Source organism: Solanum verrucosum, unplaced genomic scaffold, assembly GCF_900185275.1.
Source record: "Solanum verrucosum unplaced genomic scaffold, falcon-dt-bn FXZP01000261.1, whole genome shotgun sequence".
NCBI lineage: Eukaryota > Viridiplantae > Streptophyta > Magnoliopsida > Solanales > Solanaceae > Solanum > Solanum verrucosum.
Window position 1 is genome coordinate 7,233,906 of NW_026019969.1, and position 12,212 is coordinate 7,246,117.

The 12,212-nt window shown below is 27.1% G+C and overlaps 1 protein-coding gene across 1 annotated transcript; it reads right to left on the reverse strand.

Annotated features, from left to right (window-relative positions):
• Positions 1-904: 904 nt before the first annotated feature.
• On the reverse strand, positions 905-3,150 carry LOC125815909 (WAT1-related protein At1g09380). Its single transcript, XM_049495483.1, has 7 exons — positions 2,900-3,150; positions 2,203-2,265; positions 1,982-2,098; positions 1,648-1,900; positions 1,408-1,566; positions 1,155-1,306; positions 905-1,058 (listed from the first exon to the last, which is right to left on the reverse strand). The coding sequence occupies exons 1-7, from the start codon at positions 3,073-3,075 to the stop codon at positions 905-907; spliced, it is 1,074 nt and encodes a 357-aa protein (XP_049351440.1). The 5' UTR covers positions 3,076-3,150.
• Between the last annotated feature and the right edge of the window lie 9,062 nt (positions 3,151-12,212).

Consider the following 12,212-nt stretch of genomic DNA (forward strand, 5'->3'; position numbering starts at 1 on the left):
AGATTATCATATATGCATCAAAGTTATAGTATAAGTATTAATATCGAGTGAAAAATTAAAGGAAGGATACATGTTACTGGAATACTGGGTTATAAAACTATAGTATGTGATATTGTAAGCTATTCAAAGTATTTGCAAACTATAAACAAAAAAAATAGATAAAAAGTACATGATATTATATAAAATTGAAAGAAAAACATGAAGACATAATAACAATATATATGTGCACCTAATAATATTCTAATTTTCGAGCTTTTCCTGGGAGTATGGCATGGGTTACTTCAGCGCCATAGCGCCTGGTATTCGAACATTGGCTCGAGGCATTTTCTCTACCCCAAATAAATTCTCAATTCTAGTACATGTTATAATTATAATCAAATGAATCGAATTAGAAATTAAGAAAGTGTATTAAAGCATATAAGCAAACATTCAAGACTTAAACCACGTGGGAAAAAAATTGTTCCTGTGACAAACAAAAACGAGTCTAAGTTTTTCTTTCTCTGTCCTAATTTATGTGACACTTTTCATATTTTGAGAATCTTCAAAATTTTTGAAATGAAATTTATATATTTGTAAACTACGTAAAAAGTACTATAAGCCACAATAATTAATAATTTAAAAGATTTATGAAAAACTTACGGTCAAAGATAACCTTGCTGAATCTCAAAATTCGAAAAATACCGCGGAAACAGAAAGAGATACCTTTTAAATCATTGATTTTTAATTTGTTCCATTTTGTTTGATTTTTTTTATTTTTGAAATGTATCAAGTTATAACAATGAAAAGAGGTCATTATATTTGTGAACCAAGAACAATGGTAATGATGTAATGATACAACAAAGTTTTTAGGCTTGCTCAGCTAAATAATACTCTTCTACAACTACTTGATAAAGTCCATGCATTTTTAATGCTGCAACTGCATTTCCATGTCCTTTTTCTGTTTTTCTTTTTCAATATCACCAATTTCTTCATCAAATTCTATTGGAAGCTTCAACTCGTTATTTTTTCCCCAAAGTACTCCATAAAGTCCCAATACTATCAGAATTGACCCTACAACCCTGAAAGTAATTACAAAAAATACACATTAATTAATTAGTACAAATAATGACGATGAGTCGATGAATATGTACACTTTAATTTAATAATTAACTTACGTTCCGATGTAGATTTTCTCTTGAAGCAAACCCCAGCTGAGAATAGCTACAATTACTAGCAATAATGGATTGAATACTGAAACATACAATGGACCTTTTCTTTCTATGCACCATGACATTAAGCAGTAAGCTAATGCAGTGCACACCACTCCCTGTAATTTTAAATTAAAGTAACGCGTTATTAATTAGTCACACTTTTTTACACAATCAATATATTTTAACCTGTTATAGTGTATATAAATTAAATACGTACCGAGTAAATAGAAGAGACAGCTCTGATGCTATGGCTCAAAGACCAATCAGATATATTATGATCAAAGCAAATTCCAACAATCACACATTGAAAACTAGCCATTAGACACATCAAAGCTGAGCTAGAATAAGGAGCTGCATACACCATGCTTAGTTTTGCCTGACCAAAAATAATAATAATAACATATCAATTGAAAAATTATAAGAATTAAAATATATTGATGAAAATAAAATTTGTTACCTGAAGGATGGACCAAATTCCCCAAGAAACAGCACTAATAATGAGTAGAAAAGGGCCTAATATGAAATTTCCATGGCTTGTGGTGCTTTTATTTTGTGTCATATCTTGTGCATATTTCCAATGGATGTTTGGTTGATCAATTGGAACAATAGATCCATGGTAAAATGACAATAACATAGCACCTCCTACACATAATATTGTTCCTAACATCTTTGCTTGCCCTGCTTTACTCCCAAGTCCCACTCTTTCTAGCCTGTCAAAATTTACAAGTTTGAATCTCAAAATTTGAACGAGTACTTAATTAAGTAACTAATGAGGTCATGATGATGATTACCCAAAAGGGATAGCTAGAAGAAAAGTGACAGCTGGGGTTAGATTTGACAAAGCACATGAAATAGTTGGAGTTGTATTCTTGAGGCCAACAAAGTATGTTATTTGGTTCATACTAACTCTGCAAAATCATATCAATTGAGCCTTTCATCAGATTTTTACTTTATAATTTCAAAGCAAAAATTGTATATCTAATTAGAAACTAAAGTTGAAGAAGTGACTCACCCAAAAATAGAGCACAAGAAAATCTGGAAAAGGATGGATGGAGTTAACTTTGGCCTTGTTTTTCTGCACAAAACATGTACGTAAAAACCCACTTCAAATATTAAATGAAAATAGAAAGAAAAAAGAAAAAAAATTAGAGTCCAATGCAAAAATATTTTGTACAACTAATAAGTTGATTAGTGCTATATTTATTTCTTACTATATCATTTTCCTAGCGTTATGTGATTATATTTCTGGCTAAACTAGACTAGATAACAATAAAAAAAAAAAAAAAAGGAAATAACAAAGACTATATATTAATCAACCTAATAATACCCCTAACATGAAATCTTGTTGATTTGTTTCTTCCATTTTCTTTCTCCTTCACATGAAAGAGATACATACCTTTTAACCAAAAAATAAAATAAAAGATAAAGATGATACTAAAGAAATCAAGAAAATGCAAGATTCTAGGCATAAAGAAGGTGGAAATGAAGAAGCAAGCTAGTTAAGCCATGTCTATTTCGTGAACCATTTGCATGGTTCCAAGAATATATATATATAATATAAAAAAAATCATGAAAAAATCACCCAAACAACAATAATATGCATGCAATTTAAGCTTTAAAATTCTTGGAGAAAGAGAAAATAGAAGCCATAAATGGTAGATATACTTTTACCGACTATTTAATTTATAGGCACAGTATAAAGTTTGTACCTTTCCAAGAAATATGCAAATGGTGCAATTGCAATGGTAGCAAATATTTGTCTGTAAGCTACATGAACAAAAGGGTTCATGCCTGAATCCATTGCAAGCTTTGAAATAATATTCATCCCTGCATACCCTAATTGTACAATCACCATAGTCAAGAAAGGCAACAAGTCATTCCCCATATTAATTCTTCTTCTCCAAATTCACAACTTCTTGATCAGAATTAACAAGAAGAAAATGAAAATGAAGAAAGAAGAGAAATGAAAGATTAAAGAAAAGGGGTTAGTTTTATAATGAGAAGTGTTTGTCATGTGTCATATTTATATTAATTAAAGGGCTTTTGTGAAGTTCAAGAAATGACCTGTATACTGAGAAAAAAAACAAACAAAGAACCGTCGATAGGGTGTGGGGTTTGGGGCAGGGTGAGGAGAGACGGATCCAAGATTTAAAGTGTATAGGCCGTTACAGTAATATTCTCAAATTAATTTATTTTAATGGAATTTTAACATATACAAGGTACAAGTAAAACCTATTGAGTAGTACTTGAAGAACTGGATCGGTCTGGGGCAGTGGCCGGATCCATATATACTTGAGGTGTGTCGATCGAAACCTCTTTATCAAAAAATTACATAAATATTCCTTTTACGTATATATTGACTTGTAAATAATTTTACTTTTTATATTTTGACACCCTGTAATAGAAATTCAGACTCCGTCACTACCTTAGGTAGGAATAGGGTGGGTGGGGGTGGGGTGGTTTCTTGTAAGACATGGTAGCTTATTTTCATGCATAGAACTTGCCATTAAATTGTTACATAAGATCAAGATTTTTGAGGCGAATAAAGTAGCTTTCAGTTAATAGTTTCTTTGGTGATTGCCAGCTTTGGCCTCTTTTTGCATAAGCTTGCAGCAATCAAATTCTATTACATTTTGCCATCTCAGCAGCTTCGACTAAAAGCAATTTTCTGTATGTCACCAAATGCATGGAGAGTACATTTGACGGTTTCATTTCTTTTTTTGTTTGGACTTGTGTTCCAATTCAATTTATTTTAATACAACAATTAACAATCTAGTGTAATCCCATAATAAATGATGTTGAGAGGGGGTGATGTGTAAAAGATATATATTACTATCTAATTTAACGACTTAGTGGTATACAATTTGTATTATAAGACCATCTGTATAAGAAAATTAAACTCATTTAGTCATCTATCTGAGTATAATATATAAAATAACAAAAAAGTGGATTTTGTTCTTCTTTTTCTTCTTAACGGGTTTGGAAGAAATAAATGATTGTTTTTGTCTTCAAGAATCATTGGAATGAATATATATATGTTGGCTTATCTATGAAAGGATCAATTAAGTATAGTCTTTTTTTATTTATTTATTAAGTATATTGTTGGGTGTGCGAATAAAGTCTCATATTGATAGCTGAAAAGATTGAGAAGCTATATATAAGATGTAAATTTTCTAAATGATGTGAGACCTTTTAGGAAAAATCGTGCGAATTTGATTTAAAGCAACAATATCACATCATATTACAAGTATCTTTGAGCTGATTTAGCCCATCAATTGGTATTAATGCAGCTAGGTTCAGGTTGAGATTGTTGGGTGTGTAACAAAGTCACACATTATAGCCGAAAATATTGAAAAGCTACATATATATATATAAAATGTACAATCTTTTAATAATGTGAGATCTCAGAAAAAATCGTGTGAACTTGGCTCAAAACGAATAATATAATCACACCACATTAGAAGTTTGAATTGATTAATTAGCCCAATATATATATTCTCTTTTTTTTTTCTTGATAGGATTTTATTGAATAATTTAGAGGACGTGGAGATGGTGATGACAATTATAACTTACGTCATTGTTATAAATGAAGAAAACCCACGCATTTCTTAGGGGGTTACGATATAATAAAACGTTTCTTTACAATCATTCATGTAAGGTAGACATGCATTATATTGTCACGAGAGGTCAACACATTAATGCAAGATCCACGTTCAAACCAACTAAAGTTAACAATTCCTTATTGGGAAGATAAGAAACTATGTATTAAAAAAGTATTTGAAAAAAGAACAATGATACATATGTAAGTTGTAACGATCTAAAAGTTACAATTTTATGTACAATATTTTGAAAGATGACAGAGGCAATAAAAAGTTTTACTAAGAAGAATTTTAGAATATAAAGAAGTAAACACCTGAACTAAAAGAAGAGTTTTAAAATAAAATAAATAAATTGAAACGAAGAAATAGTAATTTTGAGATATCCCCATTTAAAATACTATTTAAAAGATAATTTTTTTTAAAGATGTTATAGTTCACTTGGAGACGAAGGTATCACATTATTCAGGTGAGGGATTGTTCTCTCGTGACGTATGAAATACGCTTTTGAAATCAAAACAGCTAGCTTAACTTGTTTAATTTGTTCTTATATATCATAATTTAATTAATTCTATTCTACTAAAAGTAAAAAAGGGCACATAATAAACAAAAATTAATTCAATTTGTACTTACCACCATGCATGCAACAATTAGAAGTAACAATTAATATAACACATCATCCAACTATACAATTAGAGAAAGTTAATAGGAGTATTATAATTCACACGTTTCTGTGAAACTCATCAACCAAAGAAAAAGCGTACACTTCATATATAGTAATATATATTTATATATTAACATGAGTTGTGGTACAGTGGTGAAACTGCTTCATCCTTAACTATAAGTTTCGGGTTTGAGTGTTGAGTATGAAGAAAATCATGTTAGGAGCGCCACCCCTGAATAGACCTTGTAGTGCGCGATCTGGATTTAGTCGGAACTCCAACATGACGAGAAAAAATAAATTAAATATGTATATAATATCTATTGCAATGATGATCATATTTTTAATTAATTATTGGGTAATTAATTTGGGAAGCAACCATATATGAATGACAATTCAGATTGGGACCCTCGTCCTGTATATATCCCGTGACTCAGCTTGCGTTGTGCGTCTCCATTTTGCTTACGTTTCTTATGTTTATTATATATTTCATATGATTTTCTAGCAAGAGTTTAAAATGCTTATTAGCTATTAAAAATTTATAAAATAATTATTTAAAACTTAGTAAAATTTAGATAAATTGAGTTTTAATTCATATTTAAATTCATTTCAGTTAAAATAATTTTAGAGATTTTTTTTTATTAATTCAACTTAATTTGATCCATTCAAACTTAATTTAATTCGTTTATTTGATATTTTAGCTACCAGTATCTTATAGTCTATTAGTTGGACTTGGGAGGCGATAGCCTTTCTCTAATTTTTTGTTTTAATTTTGCTTTGTCTTTATTATAATTTCCTTTTTGTTGTATATTATTATTTGAAGGAGATGAGTTTTTTGCCCCTTTTTATGCTGATTAAATGACAAAAAAGAACGGCTAATATTTGACATTATAAATATTGCTCCTTAAGTTTTCTCCCCATCACAGAAAATGTTCTCATCATCACAAATTTCATGTTTGAATTCATAATTACAATTCATTTTAATTTTTTATTTTCTAAAAAATAAAATTGTATCCATTAAATTAAAACAAAGAAAATAAAAAAAAAGTAGATATGGCCCAAGTCCAGAGTGATTATGCTCAAAGTTGTAGCCCTCTTCTTTGGGTCAAATTAAAAAATGACCCTAAGTCGTAAGATGAGTTGGTCTTGATATTTTATCTCTGAAATCTTACAAAAATAATTGATTTAAAGTTTTTGGGCTCGCTTGACTATTTTATTTTATTTTTAAAATAATAATCTTTGTTTAAAATATATATATTTTTCTCCATAAGGCAAATAATTAGAACATTTTAAGACAGTAAACATGTTCAATTGATCAAAAGTCATGCCTTATAAGCAAAAAATTAGAACTTTGGTATGTTGTCATCAAGCAGAAATCATAATTTTTAACTTTTATCCATGAGATAGACGCTCAAGACATTTTAAGACAATGAACCTATTCAATTGACACGAATTTATGCCTTATAGGCAAAATTAGAATTTAAGTATGTTACTCATAGACGTAAATTCTAACTTTTATCCATAAATCAAATGTTCGACATATTTCAAGGCATTAAATTTGTTCAATTGACCACAAATTCATCCTTATAGACAAATGTAGAATTCATGCCTGTTGAGCAGTATAAATTCTTCCTAGCTATTTCTTTTTAAAAGTTAAGATCATTTCAAAAAAAAATTATCAAGTAAGAAACAAAAATTGAAGATCGAACACACCCCTTCTTCCTCTTTCCTTGTAATATTGATATGGAAAAATCACCACACACATTTATTTAAGGGTTAATATTACAACTTTTAGATCTACTTTTTTTATATTACTACCTACTAACATTTTAATTACAAGTATTAACAGATTAGTTTAAATTTATTAATTGCATTTTATTAACTAATTAATTATATATTATTAACTAATATATATTATATAATGTTATATAATTAATAGGTGAGAGAAATAATATTAAAGAGAGGAGAATCAATTTGTAATTATCTATTACATCTTTTAAGGGTTTTTTTTAACTCATCACATGTCAACCCACACCCCACACCCCATCCTCACGTTTCTCTTTCACCTTTTTGTTTGTTCTTTATCCTCATTTTAATTAACAAAATATTTTTTCCAATTTATAATTGACAAGATAAATCGTTCCTTTGATTTTCTCCTAATTAGTTAGTTCTTATTATGATTATTTTATTATTCTCAAGATAAATATTGATTACTATTCAAATATTTTAAATTTATCATTGTAGGTTTCAACAGGTAATTTTCTTTATCTTTAATCTTTTTTTTCTTTACTTGATGTCTTTTTTAATTTTAAAATTTTGATGTTGTTTTTTTATTTTTTTAAAATAAGAATTCTATATTTAGAAAATTTGATTTCATTTTTTATTTTATTTTTAATCTGGAACTTGATTTTTTTAGAAAAAATTGTTTTACTGAAATTTTGAACTCGTTTTTTTATATCTAAAATACTTTATGGATGAAATAAGTATATTCAATTCTGAAATTTGTTGTTTAAAACTACGTGGATGAATTAAAAAACAACTTGATTTAATTAATATGAGATCATAAAATCTTTAATAATAAGTTCCTAAATTTTAGCCTAAATATGGTTTAAAAAAAATCACGCTTAAATACGGAACATAAATTGAAGAGAGAGGAAAATATAGTACTTGCTAATTATTGCAGTTTAGACTTTTAATTACATGTTTTGAATTTTGGGTGATGTATATTTTTTTTGCAACAGTTTTTGACAACAATATATAATATGCGGCGTTTTACTTTGTCAGATTTATTCTTCCTAGATTTATACCAGTTGGGTACCAATTTAATACATTTTTATTTTTAGTCTTTGTTTTTAAATTTCAAGTTGGATACCAAGTATATACAAAGTGGATATCAAGTAGATACAACATTAACTTGTTTTAGGTTATCTAATTTGGTTGAAATATCAAGTACATTTTTTTTTTCATTTTCCAGTGGGATATCTGTTGAATACAACATTAACTTGTTTTAGGTTGTCTAATTTGGTTGATATCTCAATTACATGTTCGTTTTTCAAATTTCCAATGGGATATCACTTGGATACCAAATGTATACTAATTGGATACAACATTAACTTATTTTAGGATAACTAATGCAGTTGAAATCTCAATTACATGCTGGTTTTTCGATTTTCCAATGAGATATCAGTTGGATACCAAATGTATACCAATTGGATACAAAATTAACTTGTTTTAGGCTGGCTAATTCATTTGAGATCTCAATTACATGTTTTTTCAATTTTTCCAATGAGATATCAGTTTGATAACAATTGTACACCAATTGGGTACAAATTACCTAGTTTTAGGTTGACTAATTTAGTTGAATCTCAATGAGGAATTTTTTTTTTCAAATTTTCCAATTGGATATCAATTAGATACCAAATGTATTCCAACTGGGTATAACATTAACTAGTTTTAGGTTGACTAATTCGATTGAAATCTCAGTTACATGCCTTTTTTCAAATTTTCTAAGGGGATATCAGTTTGATACCAAATGTATACAAATTGGATGCAACATTAACTAGTTTTAGGTTGACTATTTCAGTTGAAATCTCAATTACATGTTTTTTTTTTTCAATTTCAACGCTGGGACATTAGTTGAATATCAAATGTATACCAATTACATACTAAGATTTGACTTAATTTTTCCAGTTGATATCAATTGCATACCAGCATTACCTAGTTTTTTTACTATACATTTGAAAAACGCTTAATACACAAATGATTAACTGGTACACATAATAAATGTTCTGAAAATATAATTCATTAACTTAAAAGACAAAAAAAATCAAAACATGAGTTTGTCACAATAAAACAATCAAAAAAAAATAAAAAAAAATTATGTCTTTTTTTTTCAACAGGGTAATTTGAACATGTCTTTTTGTTCTGTCACTTCCGACGACATGTATTGCACGTAACCTTAGACCTCTTGAATTTCACATTAGCAAACCCTTTCCAACGTTCAAGTTGTGGTCTCCCTACAATTCTTTTTGAACCAAATGACAATAATTTATGCTCCGACACTTTTCGAATTGCATATTTTCCTGCTCCATCATAAATTATTGTGCTAGTATTACAAGATACAAAAGTACAAATAACTTTTATACATATGTTATATCAGTATACGAATTTCATACCATTTTATGCATACTTTCTATACCTATTTCATGTCAAAAGTAAACACTGATTCATGCTAAAAATAATACAAAATCATACAATTTATAACTAGTAATTGTCTTTTATTAAGTATACAAATTTCATCCCACTATTATGCACAATTTCATACCAATATAACGCCAAAAATAAAAATTGAATCATATCAGATTCGCGCCATAAAAACAATAAATTTTCATACAAATTTTATCTTATTGTTATATGAATTTCAAACAAAATTTACGTCAATTTTTATACCAGAGTCATATAGCAAAATCAATAATAGTTCATACAAAGAATGAAGAAATTAAGTTGTAGACATGTTTAATCAGTAATCATTCACAAATTAATCAGTAAAATCATTATACAAAAATCATATTTAATTAGTATTCATTCACAAAATTCATTGCATTTTTCAGTAATCTTTTCCCATATCAATGTTTTAACGTTTTATTTGTATACAATTAGAACATATTCATTCACAAATTCATCTCATTTTCACTGGACAAAAAAAATTACACAGTATTGTTTATACAGCCAATACAAAATAAATTCTAAGTAAACACTAACCTAAAGGATCCCATCGACCATCATACTTTATTAATATTGATGAGAAACCTTCAATGACAATATGAACTAAAAAAATTTCCTAATAGAACAAAATGAAGACGTAGCAGATACAATATTGAGAAGAAAGAGAAAGTTACGAATACCGTAAAACAACTGTTTGAAAAACAATTAACAAGTGAGAGAAAATGTCAATAACTACCTTGAGCTAAACAAGGAAAACACATTATTTTTGTTATATCTCTTCTAATTTTATGCCTCCTATTAATTATCATTAAGATTTTCAAATTTTCTGTTAATTACATTTCCGTTTTTTTTTTTTTAAAACAAATTTGTATTTCACATTTTTTAAAATCCTTTTTTAATTTATGTAATATGTTATAACCCGTAACTGTTTATTGTTAAAACTTGAAAAATAAAAAATAATGTCATAACTTATAATTATTAGTCCTATAGATGTTATAGAGAAATTGACACAGACATACAACTATTATATATAATTGGCAATATATAGCCCAATATTAATTAGGAATTAATAGCCTAAAACAAAATTAGCACGTATTAGCCTAAAAGAAATAAAACCAACTTTTTATAGTTTTTTTCTTTTTATCATGTGCAACCAACCCGCATTAATTAAGGAGATGTGAGATTATTCTTCCTTGTTTTTAACTCCTATAATTAAGGAAGATAGCTTTTCAATTTCTTTAAATTTTTAAACTCAACTTTATTTAACCATTTATTTAAAAAAATAGTAACACAATTTACAGAAACATAAAGATATATTTTATTGTAATTTTATGATTTAATTTGTTTACCAAACAACAATAATTAGTTTATTAGAAAACCATTGCCTACTTTTAAGAAGTGATATATATATATATATATTTATTTATTATTATTTTTTTTTATTTTTTTTTATTAATTAACCCATTAAAAAAAAGGTTACACCAACTTTTAAGGAATGAATTTTTTAAAATTCTTTAAATAACTTATTAAAAGAGTGTGACTACTTTTAAGGTAATAAAATGTATTATTAATGCTCTAATGTGTATTAATTATCACATAATCGATAATAATTAATCAAATAATATTAAATGACATTTTATTAGAAACTGTAATAATACATATGCATAAATTATACAATAATTAAAGTTGCAATTACATAATGTATATATAAAAAAAAAATATGTATACACAAAAAAATATTCATAAAAATAGACGTGTAAATTTTATTGATGCATACAGTAATTGTAGCATGTGTACATAAACTTTATATTGTATACATAAGAATATTACCATCAATTATACGTATTACTATAATGAATACAAGAATGAGATTAATATGATATATATATAAATTTTATTCATTAATTGTACATGTGATTTTGTTTATGTATACGATAACTGCATTATGTATACATTAGTCTGTATTCATCGTGTATTCAGTGATTTGTAATCACATAATAAACTTGTATACTTTAATTTAAATTGAGATTGGAATTCATTGGTATACATTGGATTATATTAATCAAAATCAACATTCTGATTTTTTACGAAGATCTTTCTTACCCATGAAATTGAGAACAAAAATTTCAAAAAACTATTACCTGAATTTTTGCCAAAAAAGTTTTAAAAACTTTAGTTCCACAAATCACGAATTTTCAAAATGAATGGGGCAAGAAATACTACATAATTATATATTAAAAGAAATTATTGGAAGGATCAATCGATAAACATACAGTTATATCTGATTTGCACAGACAGAGTAAATTAAGGAGAATAAGAGAAAATTTAGAAGAGAAACAAATATACATATGAAAAGGATTTTAGAAAGAAAACAAAAGAAGGTTGAATAACCTAATTTTTTGCAAAAACAAAATTGAAAGAACTTCAATTCTACAAATCATGAAATTCAACAATTAATTTGACAAGAACAAGATTTTATATAAAGATGATTTTTAGAAATATCCATGAAAAAACATATTGTTATATCTGATTTTCATAAAC